Source organism: Acinonyx jubatus, chromosome E1, assembly GCF_027475565.1.
Source record: "Acinonyx jubatus isolate Ajub_Pintada_27869175 chromosome E1, VMU_Ajub_asm_v1.0, whole genome shotgun sequence".
Taxonomy (NCBI): domain Eukaryota; kingdom Metazoa; phylum Chordata; class Mammalia; order Carnivora; family Felidae; genus Acinonyx; species Acinonyx jubatus.
The window spans coordinates 59464139-59485466 of NC_069397.1; the positions used below are offsets into that span (position 1 = coordinate 59464139).

At 55.2% G+C, this 21328-nt stretch overlaps 1 protein-coding gene across 5 annotated transcripts in view; it reads right to left on the minus strand.

Annotated features, from left to right (window-relative positions):
* Positions 1-15300, minus strand: part of CSNK1D (casein kinase 1 delta) — a 33034-nt gene extending 17734 nt beyond the window's left edge. Inside the window, exons 1-2 of one of the 5 annotated variants that reach the window (XM_027052375.2) lie at positions 15000-15291; positions 8053-8163 (exon numbers count right to left, since the gene is read on the minus strand). In XM_027052375.2, the coding sequence (XP_026908176.1) occupies positions 8053-8163; positions 15000-15075 (187 nt within the window). In that variant the 5' untranslated portion in view covers positions 15076-15291. Of the gene's footprint in view, positions 1-8052; positions 8164-14223; positions 14717-14999 lie in introns of those variants that run through there. The other 4 variants (XM_027052376.2, XM_027052377.2, XM_027052370.2 and 1 more) reach the window with 4 other exon arrangements.
* Between the last annotated feature and the right edge of the window lie 6028 nt (positions 15301-21328).

Consider the following 21328-nt stretch of genomic DNA (forward strand, 5'->3'; position numbering starts at 1 on the left):
GGTTGAGAAGCACTGGAAATAACAACGTAAGTTCACACGTAAGGTTTTAAAATTACTTAAATCCCTTGAAAAGATAGGACTGTTCAAACGAAAATAACAACGCAGCGTAGGGTTTATCACATGCAAATGTAAGCGCTGGAGGACCGGACCACACAGGCTGGCAGTGAGGGAAAGGAAGCACACCATCACAGGCAGACGCCCTTGACACACACACACACACACACACACACACACACACACACACACACACGGGTTGTAGAAAGGCCAGCGCACGACATCAACTTCAGACCAAAGGGCGCACAAGAGCTGGGTCCGCATGGGACACAGCAGGCTGCCGTGCAGAGCGTTCCCAGGGATACGCCCGTCATTTCGTAAGGATAAAGGTGTCAGCTCATCAGGAGAGCGTTAACAACTCCACTCATTCATGCAGCTAACAGCACAGCTTCAAAACACACAGAGCAAAGCCGCAAGGAGATCGGCAAACCCACAGCTTGACGGCGTCCTCGGCAGCCCCTCGGGCAGCAGAGCACAGTATCCTCAAGTGCACACGGGACAGTCACCAAGACAGACCCAATGCTGACATAACACAGGCCTAGCGTTAAAAGGATTCTAGTCGTACAAAGTGTGCTCTCAGAAGACCATGAAATCCAGTCAGAAATAACAAAGAGCTCTCTGGAAAACCCCCAATATTTGGAAGCTACATACTATGCTTCAAAATAACCCATGGATCAAGGGAGAAATCAGAAGAGGAATTAGAAAGCATTCTGCACTAACTGAAAACCCAACATATCAGGATTTAAGACATGCGCTCTCGTAGTGCTTGGGGGAAATTTATAGCAACTAAACGCCTGTATTAAAAAAAGACACATCAATGACGTCAGAGAATTGGAGATTAAACCCAAAGTAAGCAGATGACGTAAAAAATGATCGAGTGGTAGTCAATGAAACAACACAGAGAGAGCGACGACTGGAACCAAAAGCTGTTTCTTTGAAAATATTTTTGATAAACTTCTACTCAGACTGCTCAGGGAAAAACAGAAAAGGCACAAATTACCAATATCAGCAAGAGGCCTCCGCACACACGAAAAGGCTAATAGAGAACCATCATAAACAGCTTTATGCCAGTAAATTCAGGAACTCGGATGACAGATGACCCAGGCAAACTGAAAGACACCAACCATAAAGCCCTGGTTACTGCTGGCGGGAGCGTAAGGGAACAGCCACTGGAAAGCAGCTGGAGGTTTATTCAAAAGGAAAAGCTCTGGCCTCCTTCTGATTCGGCCACTCCACCCCTAGACACTCACCCATGAGAGAAGGAAGTGACTGTCCACCTGAGCACCTACACAAACGTTTGCAGCATCTTTGGAATGCCCGATACCTGGAACCAGCCCGGACGCCATGAACAGGTGAAGGGATCGAGAACCGGGCGTACCCGCCCAGGGAACACCGCTCAGTGCGCTGTGGGAAAGGAGGGGCAGAGGTGTGAGCTCACACACGCCACTGTCCGGGACGCACCGTGTCACTTCTCACGCTCCTAGAGAACTGTGCCCTGGGCCCCGTGGTCTCCGGATTTCAGCTGCCCTGGCTACGTACGCAAGACGGTCTTGCGCACTTTAACTCCGCTCTTAATGCAAACATCCCGGTCTTGTGTTTCCAGGTGACGCCCTCCTTCCTGCGCCGGGCTCTCAGGGCAAAGAGCAGTGTCGGGCAGGAGCGGCCGCAGGACCGCACAGCAGGAATGCGCTCTGCCGTCCCACCAGGACAGACAACTGCTGGCAGAGCACAGGAGCCACCTTCCTTTTACCAGTTAGAGTGGGCTCCTCTGCCAGGGTCCTCTTGAAACCCCTCCACCTTCATGGGCGACGAGTTTTTAACCGGGCTGCCCCGTGACTTGATCTCTTCCTCCTAGAAGATCAGCAATCAGTCTGAACAGGAAAGGCGATGCAGAGGGGTCAGGAGAAGGCACTGAGAGGAAGCCAAGGCTAGGGGAGGCTGGTCTATACCCGTGACGAAGGGTTCCTACTCAGGACCTCCGATCATAGGACCTTGACTCCCTTCCCCTACCAGATCCTTCACTGGCTCGGGCCAGGCCTACCAGCACAACAGTTCATGTGTGTTTGAAAAAATTCAAGTTGGTCATGACAGGTTGTAAGAGAGCCTGAGCTGCCCTGGGGTGCCAGATGAAGGCCCCAAATCTTTATCCTTGAATAATGCTGGGCTTTCCTGCCTCGGCTTCCAGAGACTGTGGTGTCCAGGGCCGGCATCCTGTCCTGGTGCAGCAGTGGACAGGGCCATGGTGGTGCGTGCGATGGAGCGCACTGGGGGAGCCACGTATCATCCTGGTCCTGGCCACCCCCTTAAGATCGCTGTGTCTGCCAGGCCCATAGGACTCACGAGCTGCCAGCTGAGTGATCAAGAGGCGGCCTGACTTGGGTAAACATAACAAGTTGCTCTTTCTCCGTATTCTTCTGGGGTTTTATGGTTTACAAACTTCTTTTTGTATTGAGAGAAAAACAGCCAGATGACCTGACAAAAGGCTCTGCACCAGGCAAATGATCTCAAACACAGGCTTGAGGGACCCCTTCTTAGAGTGTGTGTGCAAGTGGTGGGGGGGGGGGGGGTCTTGAGCCATCCATCCTTTCTTGGTGTCCCCTTCCCCTACTTCCTATTTTGGGCCAGATCTTCTGTCCTGAAAACTTAACTCCTACCCTATTCCTTCCTCTGTACCCCACTCCCACCAAAAAGCTTAAACACCACACATTTAATTTCTGGGGTGATTCCATAACTCTTAAGTGATTTATGCAAAATTCTGAAGAAGCCAGAAGATGCCATTCCTTGTTCCCAATCCCGAGTCAAGACTGATGTTTGACGTGATTCATGCCAAATACACTGCTGTATTCAGAAGGATTGAACCTTCTTTCCTACTTTAGTCTCTAATCCTATGGAAGACACGTGGCGGGGGGGGGGGGGAGGGGGATGAGCTCCCATGCAGAAAGTGGGGCTGGGAAGGGCACCTGGGTGGCTCAGTCGGTCGGGGGTCCGGCTTCAGCTCAGGTCATGATCTGGCAGTTCATGGGTTTGAATCCGCCTGCTTTGGATTCTGTGTTTCCCTCTCTCTCTGCCCCTCCCTCACTCATGGTCTGTCTCTGTCTCTAAAACAAACAAACATTAAAAAAAAGAAAAAGAGAGAAAGAGAGAAAGAGAGAGAGAGAGAGAGAGAAAGAAAAGAAGGAAAGAAAGAAAGAAAGAAAGAAAGAAAGAAAGAAAGAAAGAAAGGAAGGAAGGAAGGAAGGAAGGAAGGAAGGAAGAGGGGCTGGGAGACCAAGAAGGGAAGACTGGATTTCCAAGTCCCTCAGGAGTGTCCCTGTCAGGACATGTATGTCAGAGGGGCCACAGGACTGTTTAGGAGATGGGTGAATGTAACTCCGTGTTTAATGCAGGAAACCAAAGCTTTCTGTGGAATCTTGACTTTCTGGGGAAGGAGGGACATATGTGCCTACCTGTCCTCTCCCAGGCTCCCTCCTCTTGTTCCTGAATTGCAGGAGGCTGAGCCTCCAGGTTCAGTGACCCCCATCCCTAGAGGGTAGGGATGTGACGGTTTTGCCACACCAGTACCTCCCCCTTTGCATAACACAGGCACTGACCCTCCCCTTCCCCTGGAAAAACACAACGAATAAAAAAAGACTTACTGGCATGTAGGGGAAAATGTTACATCTTGTAACTGCTGTTGGTGGAATGAACGGACTGTAAGTCCTACAGGGCAAGCGAGTTACCCAGCCTATCTCTAATGTGTCTTTTTGGGTTTCCTTTACAAATAATAAGTTTTATTTCTTCCTCTCCCATTCTTGTTCTTTAACGTCCCCCTTGCCTTCCGTGCTAGTGAGGACACGCCATACCACATCAGAGAGAAAGGGGGAAGGGGAGACCAAAGACGACATGGCTCCGACAGAAGCCCAGACGCCAGGCAGGCAGGAGGGGAGCCCTGAGCACCCAACCGTCCAGGAGCACATCCCCGTGGGCACACGCGGCACCTGGGGCCACCCTGCAGGCCTGCTCCATGATGCATAATGCCATTCCCAGGAAACAGGGACTGAATGTCCTCGAGGCACCGTCCCCAAGCGCGGGATGCCCAAAGCAGGAGAGAAGCAGCTTACGGAGACGTGACTTCACCGACCTGCGGCTGTGGTGGCTCGGGGGTGTCTGGGGAGCACGCGGGGTCAAGGGAAAGTTGTAGAGCACACGACGACCGGACCGCGTACATTCAAAGACTGCGTGGGTCAGAAGACGGGTGTCAGGGACCACGGCCCGTTCACGTTGACGGGGTGTCCCGATGGCGGCACTTTTCTTCACTGGCGGTTGACACCAGCACGTCTTGCCACCACAGCGTCAGGGAGCAGAAAAAATGCGGTAGAAAGCAGAGCACCCTTGCTCTCAAGAGTCCTCTGGCTCGAAAATGTAGCCTGCTATGTCCTGAGCAGACTGGAAACCGAGCGGTGAGGCCCCAGGAAGCAGTCAGCCACACGGCCATTCGCGTGGCAGTCCCCACTGCGTGTCCCCAGACTGTTCCTCTGTGACATCAGAAATCTGAAATCGCATGCCGCTGTTGGGAGCCCACGCAGAAGCAAGCAAGGCCGGTGGGGCTAGAACAGCAGGGCCAGAACATGCTGCCCCCACCCCTGTGCCATCTGGATGGGAAACGGGCCGCCTGGTGTAGCTATGTGTGGTCTTCAACGCTCGATGGGGTCCAAAGCTACCAGAACATACGCTTGGGGGGAAAAGTGAGGGGACAGGGACAGGTAAATGCCTTCTGTTTCTACCTGCGAGAAGTTCTAGTATTCAACATTAATGCCAATACAAATTTTCACGAAGTTTTTTGCAACTCAAGCCCAACACAACCGTAAACAAAACTGCCCCACATTTCTAGACAAAGTTATTAGATTTTTAAAAACAAATTTCTTGTGGGGTGAAAGAAACACAGATTTAGAAACAAACTAGGCAGGGATGTTGGGGGAGAAGCTTGGGCCGCGGCCTCCCCTCCAAGTGCACCGGGGGTGGGCACATGGTACCCAGGGAGGCCCCGCTGCCTCTCAAGCAGGTGGGAGTTACAGGCATTAACTTTAGTATCAATCCCCGCATGTTCCATGTGCTCTCTGCTATTGTGAAACACTCGTTAATAGAAAGATGGTGACTGTCCAAAACGAAGCACAGGCACTGGCCCGGACGCGGACGGGCAGACGACAAGAGAAGTGAACTTGGGGAAGCCGCACGCCTCTCCTGCGCCGGGGTGCTTGCTCACCCTCACCGCCGGCCCAAGCTTCGCTCGCACCCACACGCCACACCCTCCCGAGCCTTGACCAGAAGCAGCTGGGGACTAAACGAACGTTCTCTGCTGAGGGGTTACCAAAGAAGGGAGCGGTCTGAAGCCACTTAATATCTAGGTTCTGCCAGGCAGTCAGTCTGCTGCATTTTGAGAAGAACCTGGTGTCTACCCAAGTCACTCGCCAACACAACTAATCAAGATTTCTGCCACTGCAACTTTTTAATCCATCACCGCGATCAGGTGTGGGGAAGGCGGAAGCCTCTGGGGCGCACTTGGACCGCTGACTGCCAGGGAGGACCGCGCACACCTCCCCAGAGGCAGAGCTGCTGTGCGGCAGTGGCCTGGGTGCGACAACGCTCAGGTTCAAATCTCTATCCTCTGGAAAGTTCCGCAGTGGTCTATGTTTCTTCATTCGTGACACGAGGCTGGTGACACCCACCATACAGGACTGTCGTGGCGGCAAACGCGCCAGCGTCTGGAAGTGAGGCCGACTCCGCCCCCAGGCAGCCTGCCGGCCTGAAGGCAGCCGTCCCTAAGCTCTCCCTAGCCAGGCACACCACCACCACCATGGTCCGGGCAGGGTCCAGACGACCCTGTACAGCAAGCTGGAGAGTGCAAGACAGCCGTGTAGCTTCGAGCTTCCTCCTATGATGCCGTCAGTATCGACCACGTGCGAATACGCCCAGAATGCAGTGTTCAAAGCAGGTAAGAAGAGCCATAATCACAGATGCTTGCTGTCCCTCCACCACGACAAAGCGATGTGCGCTCACATGAGGGGTGACGCAGAAGGCTAACTGGCAGCAAAGCGGATTCCTGCATCTTCTCTCTGCGGCCCTAGCTTCGTCCTGTTTAGGAGAGAGGCACAGAACACCACCGGCACCATGCACTCTGCCTTCCGGGACATCAGCTGTTTTCCAAAACTGACATTTTACACTTTGTTTTGTCTTTTAAACACCTTGATAATATCTACCAAGTGCACATTTGAAAAAGGAGTAGGGGAGCCTGGTGGCTCAATCCATTAAGCATCCGACTTTCGATACCAGCTCAAGGTCATGATCTCTTGGTTGGTGAGACTGAGCCCTGCATCGGGCTCTGGCTGACATCGCGAAGCCTACTTGATTGTGTCTCTCTCTCTCTCTCTCTCTCTCTCTCTCTCAAGCTCTCTGCCCCTCCCCCATTCATGCTCTCACACACTCAAAATAAATTAACAAAAAAAAAAAAAAAAAAAAAAAGGAATAAAACTCATCTACGTGTGGGGGATGGCCAGATGGGGAGATGGTCCCAGATTTCTAGGACCCGAGAGAAGGTGGACAGGGAGACTAAGAAAGCAAGTGGTCCTTCAAATCTTAAAGTCCAGGTTTCAAAATGAGCTGCAGTGCTGCAGCCTGGGCACCTAGTCCCACGACAGAGGCCACGGTGCGGGGATGGAGAAGCCCCATGCTGAACAAAATGAGCTCTTCTCTGTTTACAGTCTCAGCCCCTTAACCGACTCCTGTCTGGGGCGTCAGCCAACTGATTTCTTCCCTGCTGCCCTCTGGCCCTCCAGCTCACAGAGATACTGCTCCTTAACATTCAACCAGGCTTTTAAGCTGGGAGGCGGCTTTATTCAACCTCCAGCACCAGACTCTCCCCAGCCATGAAGGCCACGTCCCGAGTCACCTCATTCTCACCACCTTCGAAATGGTACAGACCATCCCTGATACCTGAGGAGCCTACCCTCTGCTGAGGATGGCCAGGGAGCAGCCATGCCATCTGGGTCCTCTGCTGACCACTCCCTGAGGCCAACAAGGGGCGATTTTCACCCCCGGGTACCACTCAAGAGCCCACAGCCTCCTCTGGTCCCAAGAAAGGGCCCCATCTGCGATGGGTCCTGCGGGTCCATGTGTGTTGCTGCTAAAGAGACACCTGCTCCTGCGTAAAGCAAGAAACGTCAGTTGCTCGTAGCAGCACAGATTTCAGGGGAGGGAGGGGACATGCCAGAGTGGAATCGCCAACCCCCACTGTTCCCCTGACAAAAAAGCGAATTCAGACTCTGAAGTTTTCACTTGGCAAAGTGCCAAGAACACCCAAACTATGAAAGTACCATGGAGGCATCCACTGTGAAGGATTTCCGAAGGGGACGCAGCACCTCCACTCTCTACACACAGAGCCCTGCTGCCGGGGATGGGGGGGGGGGGGCTCCTTGAGGTGGAGCGTGGTTATGTCCTTCCCAATGCTGCAGTGTCTTCGGGACTGAGACCCCCAATAAGATCCCCTCTTGCTCCATTAGCCAAACTATTCTGAAGTCCAGAGAATTCCAAAAGACTCGGAAACCAGACATCGGGCACCCTCAGGTCTGAGAGGTTTCACAGGATTGTGACAGTAATTGAGCTGGAGGGGATCACAGAGTTCACTGAGTTCAAACTCCACTTCACTCAGGAGCATTTGAAGGGACTCCCCCAAAACTGGGGGCAAAGCATGTGACTGAGGCAGTACACCCAACAATCTGTGTCTGAAAAATCACAATTCGCATGAACCCGGAGTCCGAAGACACTATCGGCTGACGTGAAGCTAAGGAAAAGCGCGAAATCATGCTCTACGTTGAGTGAGGCCCTCTGCAGGCCTCAGGGTCTGAAGGAAGCCACATGAACCTTCTCCTCCCTTCCCCGAATACACCAGAGGCTCTGATTCACGACGCATTCTCTCTCATCAAATACAACCCTGGTTTTCTTTTGAACAGGTAAAGGGCATACCTCCTCCCTGCATCATTTTGTAGATTTTGCTCTCAATGTGGAGCTGAGGGTGTTTGGTTTTGACACATTCAAGCTTGATGGCAACTTCTTCTCCTGCAGCAATGTCCGTACCTTGGCAAAGAAAGAAAATCACAAACATTAATAATCTGGTGTCCACCACCTAAAGCAATGCTACAACACACTACAGACCCTCTGCTCTGCTTTCTACCACTGACGGGGTCAGTGGTTAACAAACCCCTGTGGAAAATCATTACTTCCACTGTTTAAACAGAAGTTTTTGATGGGCATAGAAGTCTCCCTTAGTGTTTCATCGCTCATTTCCATGTCTCCACCTGACCGTGTCAATGGGAGAGCCGGGGACAGGGCAGTGCACTTCTGCCCACAGGGCTCCCACCTTTCCTGCCCCAAACCTCCCTGTCTATCTGTTGCTCGGCCCTCGCATTCCCAAGGCCAGGCAGTGGGGGGAGTTCCAGGGTGACTGTGTGCTCCCCGTTTCTCCACGCTGCTTGGACAAGTGGGTGGGTGTGAGCCTTTCTTTTTACCAAACCCCCACCCAGCTATGTCCACCCAGACCGGGCTTCGAACCGCACACACCTCCAAACACTCGGGTGCTTTTCCAGGGGCTCGGTTCCCACAAGGAACCCAGCAACCTCTCCCTTCCTGGGGAACAGGATGTCCACTGAACACGGACACCATACCAGAGGGTAGACTCGTTCTCAGAGCCCAAACTACACCTATGCAACATGAACTTGTCACATACTTGTTGTTAGTTTTATGCTAAAACCGGCAAAACATTTGCAAATACCTCCCGATTACCAGCCCACGAGTTTAAAGGCAAATTCAGTTTTTCTCTAAAAATGTTCTCTATCTGGGGTGCCTGGCTGGCTCAGTAGGAGTAGCGTGTGACTCTTGGTGTCTCCGAGTTCCAGCGCCACATTGAGTGCAGACATTACTTAAATAAAACTAAAAAAAAAAAAAAAAAAAGTTCTCTCTCTGCTCTACTTCGCTTAAGGGACTGTGAATATGACAGCATTCTGGCGCCAAGCTGCACCTGCAGAACCTTCCTCAAGGGGCTTCAGCTGGCAAGAAAGGGAGAGTCTCAAACAGAATACATCCGATTCTCCCCTAGGTGCCTTCTAAGTATAGGTGTCCCCTTTCCATGCAGGTCTGGAAACCCACGGTCCCCCTCCTGACCTACTGTCACACACCCACAGCGTCCACCTCCTCCGTCTCCTCACGCAGGCATTTCTCTGTCTCACGGCATCACAGGAAAGGGGAGACAGCTCGGTAAGGCTGTGTTGAGACCACAGTCACAGCACTTTATTTACAATATATGGCTATAATCGCTCTATTTTCTTAGTAGCGGTTATCCTAGTCTCTTACCGCGCTTAACTTATAAACATTATCGTGGGTGCGTACGTCTAGGAAAAAACGTGGAATGCGTAGTGTTCGGTACTGTCTGCCGTTTCGGGCATCCCCTGGGGGTCCTGGAATGTGTTCCCTGCGGATAAGGGGGTCCATAGTATAAATCCTTCCCAGTAGTATGTTTATCTACACTGGTTCCAACAGCTCAATAGACCCGGGACATTTTCTTCCCACGGAGATCGTGGTGGTGGACCAAGGAATCTGGCCAGTCCTCAAGTGACTCTGTTTCTCTCTCCATCTGAGTTTAGTGGGAAGATGTGCAGTCTGTCTCACGAGAAAGTTGCACAGAGGAATGGACTACTGGTTACAAAGCACCTTGAGATCCCTAAACAAAGGCAGAATAAGATCGGCCAGCACTAAAGCCATGACTGGCCTGTAGGAATGCTGCCTGCTGCTGTTCATGTGTCCAGTAAACGCCCAAGAGTCCCCAAAGTCCCCCTGGGTCTGCTTAGACGGCCGCAAGAAGTGCAGTGCTCCTGGTGGGCCTGGATCCCAAACTGGGGAAATAACCACCATCTGATCACTGCAAGTGACCCTTGTAGATTTAAGAACTTCGTTCACTATTCCACAGACACTCTTGTGGGCACTCAGAAGGAAGACAAGTAATACACTTCGTTCTTCCTTCCACATTTGTGACCATCTGTCCAATTGCAAGAGAAATGACTTCATCGTAAATGTACCGTGCAAATGGGAGATGTGCTGGAGTTCCTGTGAGGACCTGGACTCAGAGCTGAACCCGCCAGCCCAGGAGACACAGAGAAGATGACTCAGCGTGCTGGTTACATCAGCAACGCTGTTCCCCAAAGCACAAGCAGTGGGGCCTTTAGCGAGAGCACTCTTATACCTCCAACCATCAGCACTGTCACCCTTGCCACAAGGCAGGTATTCAATGACAAGACAGCCTGGACCCACACGGGCTATCAACCAGACTAGCACCTTCAAGAAGGCAGAGAACATTCTAGCTCCACTCTATTGTGGCTCATAATGCAAATGTCTGGCCATCAACGCAGCAATACTGACAGTCTTAGAGACAAATGGCCGTAGGCAACTCTGGAATACGGTATGAATTCCATCCTCCTAACATGGTGCCAGCCTTCCTGCAGGATCACACCAGTAATAGAGCCAGCCTCCTCCAGGATCACAGCAGCAAACAACCAGACTCCCCCAGGATCACAGTGAACAGACACAGTCCTCCCCCAGGATCACAGCAGCAACAGAACCAGCCTCCCCCAGGATCACAGCAGCAACAGAACCAGCCTCCCCCAGGATCACAACTGTGAAAGTCGTCCTGAGTCTGATGGCCCAAAGAAAGGCTTGGCTCGGGTTCTGCAATTAATGTGAGAGCAGCATACACTCGGCTGCCTCCCTGTGAGGTCTCTGCCCATTGGGGGGAAGTACTGAGCAGTCCAGCTTCAAGTTCTGTGCCTTCCAAGGGAAACAAACATCACAGGCGAAACCAACGTCCACCAGTCCACAGCCCCAAAGCCCTGCAGTCCTGTCCCACCTCCTACAGCTGATGGCACACTTCCTGCTTCAACTGGCAGTGCTGCTCCAGGTCTAGTCCTCAAACTACCACCAGTCCGTGAGGGACCAATACAAGGCAGTGAGCGAACCCTGAGGAGCTCTCAAGGCAAAGTGACATTCCTGCAACATTTTAATCTTACTTCACAAAAGTACTGGTCTACGAAGGACTGGAAATTACAAAACCTGGTCCTTTAGCACAACTAACTTTTAGAAGTACTTCTAGAAAGGGGACGAGAATTTAAGAGCCGTCACTGAGCACTGTGTTTCATATTCACAAGGCAATCCACGGTGTCTGTTTACACTAAGCAGTCTCCTCTCCCAAACAACCTCAACTCCTGCAGCTAAACAGCCCCACCCAGTGGGACAAGACTTCCCCTCTCCAGGCTTAGACTTGGCTTAACGGTGGTCGTAAAGAAACAAAACCATATCTCTCAAGTTAAGCAAAGTCAGATGGTGAATTAAGCGAACCTAACCCCAAACCTGACCCTGTCCTGATACAGCTGTCCCTATGCCCAACTCCCACTGAGGACGGTCTGTATCAAAGAAGAAATAGGGAGAGGCCTCTGGGCAGCCAGGCAAAGGTCACTCTCACAGGGCAAATGTTGACAAGGCAGCCAATGCAGCACCGCAGCTTCTCATCAGAGACACCCAAGTTCAAGCCACCACCCTAAAGAACGCAGGCCGGTGACCAGGAAAGCTTCAGCCAGTGCAGACAACTGGTCTTCTCTCCTGGCCAGCTAGCCACCACTCTGGAACCCCTACCGCGTGCCAGACATCCTTGCACGGTGCTCCTGAAGAGAAAGGAGAGTGAGAGGGAACACATGAAAATCACGTATGCAAAGACTGCCTATTAAGCTTTAGCTCTCGAAAGGTGCTTCTGTACACGAAGACTCTGACCGCACAGCCCATCTGGGTAACACAGGTAACACAGGCAGGAGAGGCCGTCCTCTGATAAACTGGTGGGAGTGACAGGGTCGAACACAAAGGCCAACACAGGCAGGAAGACAACTTCCATTCCACCAATCGTGAATGGCAGGGGGAGGAGGTGGGAGGGGTCCGAGGACACTTCCGCCAGCCTCCCGAAGACAAACGCGGTCCAGAACAGGGGGCTCGCAGACACTGTGGAACACTGGCCAAACAGAACGCAGCCTGGCTTTAGCACGTCCCTGCACGCACTCCCTTCGTCCCCGAGCTCTGCCGGTCACCCCGAGAACACGTGGTCCACGTTAACAACATGGTTCCCCTCTGTTCGCAGATGCTAGCAGAGGTAGAAGGGCGCACTGCCAGCAAGTGAAAGGGCTTCTGGTGTCCAGTGCCTCAGAAACGTCGCCTCCAGCAGCGAGGGGCCAAAGCGTGTGGAGGCTAAAGCTGAGGCAGGTGTGGTGCTGGGGAGGCTTCGCCTCACGCCCGGCCCGCCCTTCCCAAGAGCCTCTGGGATGTGGCAAGCCCGGAGAGGTCGACTGAGGACCCGGCTGCACATTTGGAGGTCCACGGCGGCTCAAGTACATACAGTTTCTGAAGGCCGGGCGTCAGAGAAACAGCCCCGAGATACCGCCTCTCTTTAAAGGGGCAACCGTGGGAAGGACCCGAAGAACTGGCAGGGCGCAGTGCTGCGTGAGCACGTCACCTCAGCAGGCGCAGAGATGGCCGGCCTCCCCTCCTCACAGTTTCAAACATCTGAAAGCACAGAAAGTCCCAGGCGGAAATCCAAGACCCCACACGCCAGGCTAACAACAAGAGGAACCTACAGGGAGGAGTCAAGAGTGTTCTGATCAATAGCAAAATGACAGGACAAACGATTTAAATTATAATCACACCAGAATCCGTGGGCCATAATGGTTTTTGAGACGTGAAGACCTGATTCCTTAAGTCATGCCTAATCAGTTACCTCAACAGGAAGAAACCACGTATGGATGGCGCAACCCACCCCGTGGTCTTTGGAGCAGCCATCTCTGACCCCCAACTACGGGAGAGGGCGGGCTTCCTCAGACCCGCCTTTCCAGCCACGAATCGCTCACTCACACACCGAGATCACCTCGCTTTTCCATGGTGGAGGAGCGCTTAGCCTCAATGGACCCGTGTGGGCCGAAAGCCGAGGCTGGTGGCAACGATCAGTCGTGTCCAGCCCCACGCACACAACTCCTAAGTGTACCTCACGGATGGGCCATTTGGGCGCTGGGAGCAAGGGTGTGAGAGGCGCAGTCCATCGGTCTCAGAAGGCACACGGAGGAGACCGAGGACAGACCCCTCGGGGACGGGTCAGCCTCACCCGTGCATCATGGGCTACTGGTGTGGCCCACACACGGTGAGGCCCAGAGGGACGCCACAGGCAATAAGCAGCGGGGCTCCCCACTGAGCTCTGACGGTCTGAACCCAGTTGCACAAAGCACAGAGCTGCCTAGCAAGGTCTCAACCAGAGGACACACGGTTTCAAAATACCTACTTCTCGATGCTGGGTACGGGCGCTAATGGACTTCAGTACAGCTCCTAGGTCCTAGGTGAACACTTTGGCCAAAGTTCACTGCGCTATAAATGATGCAAACGGCTCACGTTCACCCGCAATTCTCCCTAAATGAACCCTGCCGAGAAGGCAGGCGGCTGACCGCTGGAGAGAAATGTCCCCAGAGGGTCTTTTCTCCAGTAGGGCAGACGGGAAGGCATCCGTACCGCGTGGGGCAGGGAGGCACCCCAAGCAGTCATGAAGCGCACTAACGCGTGGCCTCCTGACACTTGTCAACCTAGGGGTGCACCCTCTCCAGGTGACGAGAGGGAGGGATGGGGCCCGCTGCTGAAGAGCAGAACCAGAAGTGTGAGTGACAGAAGCTACGCCTGACCCCTCTGACAGGTTCACGGGCGGGGGCCGCACAACAGGACGTGTCTACCCCAAACTTGCGCAACACCAACACCCCTCTGCACGCGCTCCTCTGCCACGTCCAGGGGGCATGGGTTCACTCACCCGCTTCCTCTGAGAGATGCGGGGAAGTCATGTTTAAACTGCCGACTTTCAGACTGAGGCCAACCTTCTATTCTACACGTGTATGTGTGTACTCCTCCACTGTAAATCTGAAGCGATCCAGAACTTTCCAATCCCATACATGTTCTTCAAATCTATCTTGAGATTTTTAACAGCCCAGAGGACGACCTCACGAGTACAGAGAGCTCTGCTACTTTATTTGCCTCTAATTCTGCCAGCATCTTAACACCGACTTCCTCTACACTCACCTGAATCCCACTCTGGTTTATGTCCAGGTACCCTGGGCGGAACGCGGATGCGCAACATGTACTCCACTACCACTGGACCAGGCAGAGGACCCGACCCGCCGGGGCGACCCCGGGCTGGGTGCTGCGGCCGAGTAGCCCAAGGTCCAGACCCAGAGGAGCCGGTTGGCTAGGGCTGCGTCGTCGCAAAGGGCACCGAGGGACGCGGAAGCCTCGGACCGGCGCCCTGGACTTTCGCCGTGCCCACCCCCACGTGCACACGATACAGGGGGCCGCGCACCCGCCCGGCGGCCTTTGTCTGCCTGCGGAGGGACACCCAGGCGCGACACCGGGCGGGCGGGCCGCAGCGAGCGGCCACGGTCTCGGGCCGAGGCCCAGGGCCGCTCCCCGGCGGCCCCGGGCGCACGTTTGGGCAGGTGCCCCCGGGGGCACGGGCCGGACCCCACCGGAAGGCCGAGAGTTCCAGCCGCTGCACACCCGCCTGGGGAGCTGCGGGGGCACGAACCGGACGGGTGGGAGGGGAGAGGGGTCCCGGTCACAGCCGCAGGCCGGAGAGGGGAGTCCCCGGGGCGGGGTCTGGGGTGGGGTCCCCGGGGCGGGAGCTGGACGAGGGCCGGAGGGGGCCGGTCCTGGGCCCTGGGGTCCTCGGGGCGAGCTCCGGGATCCGGAGGTGTCCGGGATCCCGGGCCGGGGGCCGGGGACCGGGGTGGGGGTGGGGGTGGGCCGGGCGGACGCTGGTCGAGGGGCGGCCCGAGCTCGGGGGGGGAGGGGCGCCTCACCGAGATAGATGTCTCCGAAGGAGCCGCTACCGATCTTCCGGCCCAGCCGGTACCTGTTCCCGACTCTGAGCTCCATGGTGGCGACGGCGGCGGATCCGGCTCGCTCTTGCCCTCCCGGCCGCTTCCTGGGTCTGAGCTCGGGGAGGCGGCGCCGCTGCTGCCGCTACGGCGGGTCGGGCTGCCGGCTCCGCCCCCCTCACGGCCCCGCTTTCACCATCGCTTTCCGGCCGCCCGGCTGCTCCCAGCGCCTCAATACGGGGCGGATGGGACAGTCCGAGCGCCGCCGCCCCTGCTCCGGCCCCCACCGGCCCCGCTCGCCCTCTCCCCGCCGCGGATGGACTCGGATCTTCCGGGCCTAAATCCCCCTTCAGCTGCCTGAAGGAGCCGCCGCCATCGCGCTGTGACGTCACTTCCCCTAGCAACCCGGAGGGGTGGGACCGCGCTGCCCGAGGGGCGGGGCCGGGGCTTCGGGCGATGAGGAGGGGGCGGAGCCGGCCAGGGCCGGGCGGGGGCCGCGGCCTGGGCTCGCCGGATACCTGGAGACCCCGGGACGCCCGGCTGGTCCCCTCCACACTCTTTGCTTCGCCGCTGCAGCAAGGGGGACCCCTCCCGGTCTGTTCCCACATGCAGGCTCCACGTGCTGGCGCAGGGGGCTTCGTTTGTCCTTGCAGGTGTCTCGGAAGCCAGCGGCTCCCGCGATAGACCTAGGACAGGCCCGAGGCAGTGCTTTTTACGAGAGGGAAAGAAGGGGCCGAGCCCGTCCCTCTAGGCGCTGGGACGCACAGGACACAGGCTGGGACACAGGTGTGCAGGGCCTCTCGGACTGTCTGGTAGTCTGCTCAGGATTCCCCTCTCCCCCCCCCCCCAACCCCGAAACTCCCCCCCCCCCCCGCCCGGTCCTACCGTGCACCTCCATGTGGCACTGCCCGCTGCTGCCCGCCCACGCTTGCACCCAAGCCTGGCGCCTGCTGTCAGGGTTTCAATGGGCGAGGCCCGCCGGCCTGCCTCTGAGTCCCATCTTCCTGGAGACTGAATCGACTTTTCTCTCTAATTTGTGTTGGGTCTGAATGTTCTTCCTTTCAGAAGAAGGGTAAACTTCAGAATGATGGCGGGCTTCAAGAGCTGGAGCCTTGATTCGGATCAGTGGGAAGGCAATCCTCCAGAGGGGCACCCAAACCAATAAAGAACGACTTCCAGGTCGTTGCCTCTAGAGGCCCATGCCCTGCCCCAGCTCAAAAGGAAGAACCATAGCACATAATGTTGATACATACTTTTGAACATTTAGCAAGTATCTACTACTCTGAGCAAGATGGCAGCACAAGTTGAGGGGCAGGGACCGCCTCTGCAGGAGGCAGAGGAAGAAAGCAGTGCTGAGCGAGTGCGCTTGCTCCAGAGGCTCCCGGGTCTCAGGAGTGCAGCCCCTGCCACAAAACAGTTGGGGGTCAGGTTGGGAGACTGCTGTCAATTCCTGAGTTTTGTGAAGCAGTGCCTGGAGACAGGAGAGGTCACCAGGTAAATCATGATCTGCCTGCTGCTAGTGAGTGGTGGGCAATTGGAAATGCCCCATGGCTATGTGTCAGCCTGGTTCCTCAGTCTTATGGGATGGGGGGAGGGAAGGGGCATTGCCAAACTAGTACAAACAGCCTTGTTGGCAGAATTCCCTGATGAACGGTGTGCCCTGTTTCCCCTCCTGAGAAAGCCGTGAGTACAAACTGGGAACACAAAGGGACCTAGAAGGACAGACCGCCACTCCCTTAGCTGCCCTGGGCTGCTCACTGGCCAGCAGTCTCATTCTGGGGACTAAGTGTCCTCCCTCAAAAAGAAGTTGCAATTCTTTGGGCCTCCCCCAGGCTCCAGGGTTCTACCCACTACACCCATTTATGCTTGGAATTGGTCAGGATAATCAGCCAACAGCAGGGCCAAAGGCCTTGCTTGTGTTTTACTCCATGGCCGTAGTGAGGGCGTGCCCGCAAGAGGCATATGCAGGAGCAGAGGCAGCTTCTTTGAGGAGCCACTTACCAGGGGCCTGTGCCAAGGTCCGAGGCCCGGTTACCCCAGCACCACGGTTGCAGGTGCCCTGTGTAGTCCTCACTTTCCCATTTGTTTTGGTTTTGGTTTTTGAGAGCGACAAAGACAGTGTGAGCTGGGGAGGGGCAGAGAGAGAGAGAGAGAGAGAGAGAGAGAATCCCAAGCAGGCTCTGCCCTGTCAGCACAGAGCCTGATGCGGGGCTCAAACACAAGAACCATGCGAACGTGACCTAAGCCCAAAACAAAAGTCAGACGCTTAACTGACTGAGTCCCCCAGGTGCCCCCTCACTTTCCCATTTGTGAAGCACCTTGCAGGATGGAGGCTTGCTGAAGCTGTGCTATGATGGGTGCTTCCCCACCTGCAGCCTCCAGAGTCCGGAACGGCTCAGAGTGGGCCAGCACGGATTCTCCAGAACCCTCTCTCCGCTCGCGTGCTGCTGTCTAATCCTGCTCTGCCATTGACTTGTTGTGCGGCCTTGAGAAGGGCCAAGGTCAATGCCCCCAGACCCTCCCTCAGAGTGTCAGCAAGAGGACCGGGAATAATACAGCGAGCGAGAAGGCTGGCACAGGTGGATTCTTGTTGCTGGAATCAGTCTTCTCAGTGTCCCCACTCACACTAACCTCAGCAGCCCCTGGCACATCATAGGCACTCAGTAAACACTGGTTTTATGAATGACACGTGGATGAATGCCCAACTCCCAGGCCAGGCCTTTGCAACTGGGGCGGCCTCCCTGGGCCTCACCTCCAGCTGGGTTTCACTGCACCCTTCCCAGCTCTGGCCTGTGCGGTCTCCTCCCTCACAAAGTCGCTTATGCCCGGATCTCCCAGGGTGTGTTCCCCCTCCACCCTTACCTGGGGCCTTTATTGGTTTGTTTGTGTATTTATAGTTTATTTATTTTGAGACAGAAAGAGAACGAGAGAGAACGGGGAAGGGGCAGAGAGAGAGACAGAGAGAATCCCAAGCAGGCTTGGCACTGTCGGTGAGCCTGCCAGCGAGGAGCCCCACGCGGGGGCTCCAACCAGGAACCGTGAGATCGTGACCTGAGGCGAAGTCGGGAGTCAGGCGCCTAACCGACGGAGCCCCCCCCCCCCCCGGGCGCCCCATTGGTCCAGAGCTGCGGTAGAAGCGGCTCACCCAAAAGGCAGGGGGGCGGGGCGCCCCCACAGGCCCCGCCCCCACAGCCCGCTCTCCGGGAGCAGCCACGCTCCGCCCCCATCCATCCGCGGCGCGGCTGTGAGGGTCGCGTGTGTCCCCGCACCATTCCCACTGCACCTGGCGCTGCGGTTTCGACCCCCTGCCAAAGTCGCTGTCCCCTTCGCTTTAGCCCAAACTCCCTCTGACCTCTTGGACCGGCCAGGAAGCCTGGAAGGAGAGCAGGGCCAGCCTGTCCGCCGTCCTCCAGTGTAAGCAAACTCAGAACGTGTCCGTCCGGGGCGGTGGGGGATTTCCCAGGCTCGCCGTCCCGCGTGGGTGCGTGTGTGTGTAAGCAGCTCCGTTGACAGTTCACATACCGCTCAATTCACGCATTTAGAGGCTACGATTCGGTAGGTTTTAGTGCGCAACCATTACCGCCAGCAAGTTTACATTTTCATCACCCGGAAAGGAAGCAGGGACCTTGAGCTCTGCCACCCACACCCCACGAAGAAAGGAAGCTGTGTGCTCTCACTGGTGAGGCCAGGCTGCAAAGCTTTGTGTTTTCCTGTCCCCTGTGGGGGCACAGCTCCCTTCTCCCATCCTGGCCTCGCACCATGGGCTCTTGTCCGACTCTGTGGGGTCTCGGCAAACAGGTGGGCTGGTGTGTGCATGCGCCCGTGTCCTTGGAGGGGTACCTGACCTGGGACCGGGGTCACTTCATGGTGGCACTGCACCACTTCCTGCCACTGGGCTCGGTTCTCCTGCTTCCTCTCGCAGCTGTGCTCCGGCTTCTGGTGGCTTCTGCCCCGGGAGCTCTCCTGACCTCTCTACTGTGCCTCTTCAGCTTCTGGAAAGAAGGTAACTAGCTGGTCCTGACCAGCCAGGCAGTTTTTTTTTCTGCCCCAGGTCACAGCTCACTGGAAAACCCAAGGATGACACCCTAGAGCTAATTAATGGGGGCAGGGGTGACAGAGTCATTTGCACAAATCGTGAGGACCTGTGGTTCCCCTCTTGGCCAGAGCTTGGGGCAGCTCAGGGTCACTGAGGAGAAGCTTTGTGCCCCAGCCTCACCCCCTGGAGAGAAGGTCACCCCAGCTGCCACCTTCCTCACCCGGCTCCCACATGACCACATGAGCACCCAGAGGTGAATGGTCTCCTAGTTTTGCTCCTGCTACATGTTGACGAACTATAGTGACGCTGACCGGCATCGTTCCCTTAGAGATCATCATTGCTAGATGCAGACACTGCGGTCCAGACATGTCTGGCTAAAATTTCTACCTTTTCCAGGGCAGCTGCCATTTAAAATATTCTGTATGATTTTAACAAAAAAGCAACAAAAAGAGAGGTTCAAGACAGAATGGGATAGCCAGAAGACGGAAGCGGCCCAAGTCTCCAAGGACAGATGAGCCGATAAATAAAATGTAGTTTATCCACAGAACATATTATTAAGGCTCGCAAAGGGAATAAAGTCCTGACACCTGCTACAACATGGATGGGCCTTGAGGACATGATGCCGAGTGAAACAAGCAGACGCAAAAAGACAAAGACTGTGTGATTCCACTTATATGAGGTCCCTAGAGCAGGCAAACTCGTGGGGACAGAAAACTGAGTAGAAGTTATGGGGCTGGGGGAAGGGAGGGGGCGTTAGTATTTAGTGGGGACGGAGTTTCGGTTTGGGACATTGAGAAGATCCTGGAGATGGATGGTGGTGACGGCTGCACAAGATGAGTGGGCTTAGTGCCATAGGACTGCACGTTTAATGGTAAAAATAGTGAATTGCATGTTAGGTATACTTTACCACAACTTAAAAAAAATCCATGGACTGGGGCGCCTGGGTGGCTCAGTGGTTAAACATCTGACTCTTGATCCCACCTCAGATCTTAATCTCGGGGTCGTGGGTTCGAGCCCCACGTCAGGCTCTGTGCTGACAGCTCGGAGCCTGGAGCCTGCTTCAGATTCTGTGTCTCCCTTTCTCTCTGTCCCTCCCCTGCTCGTGCTCTGTCTCTCTCTCAAAAATAAATAAATATTAAAAAAATTTGTTTGAAGAAATAAATAAGGGCACCTGGGTGGCTCAGTCGGTTCGGGGCCGACTTCAGCTCAGGTCATGATCTCACAGTTCGTGGGTTCGAGCCCCACGTCGGGCTCTGTGCTGACAGCTCGGAGCCTGGAGCCTGCTTCGGATTCTGTGTCTCCCTCTCTCTCTGCTCCTTCCCCACTCGTGCTCTGTCTCTCTCTGTCTCTCAAAAATAAACATTAAAAAAAAGTTTTTTAATAAATAAATAAAAATAAAAAAAATCCATGGGCCAACCCATGGAGGGGAGGGGAGGGGAGGGGGGCAGGAGAGGGGAGGGCGATTTCCTCACCCTGGGTGGCAAGAACTTCCTACAGAGGCAGCAGGACTGTGCTGTCTGTCCAGGTCTTATTTGTGTGTTTGTGTGTTGACCCCGTGACCTAGACGGGAGGGAGGAGCGACCGGCGCCATGGAGATGGGAAGGTGCTGGCTTAGGTGAGCCCAGTGCAGCCCAGCCTAAGGGCGGGGTGATCACTTTTGTGTCATCCCCAGTGGGGCCACAGGCTCCTGCCCCGCCAGACCCCCCCGTGCTTCACAGAGCAAGAGCTGCCTGAGGAGGTGGTGGGAACACCACCTGCTGGCAGAGCAGGGGAAGGACAGGGGGACGCTGGAGCCGGCCACCCAGGAAGGGCCCAGAGAGGCTTCTTGGAAAACAAGAATGATACTCCCCAGGACAGGGAGGCGAAGGGATGGGAGTCCTCTGCCAGCCCCCCTGTATCTGTACGTGGGCACGTGTGCACGCCGTGAGCGTATGTGTGCACGCCTGCACGTGTACATGCACGTGTGTGCATGCATGGATGTGCACCACACAGATAAGCACCACCACACATATACTTGTGCACACATGTCCGCACCTGCGAGTTAGTGCCGTGCACGTGTATGTGTGCAGGTGTGCATGTATCCATGCAAGTGCACACACATTGCGTGTGCTCGTACTTGCGTGCATGCTGACGTGTGGTGGGAGATAGGAATGACCATCTCTCTGGAACTGGGGAAAGTAAGTGCTATATGAATGTTCTCGACACGGAAAGGACCGCTGTGAGGGCTTCTGAAAGAATTGGAAGTTGGGGGCAGGGACTGAGGGGAGTAGAATCT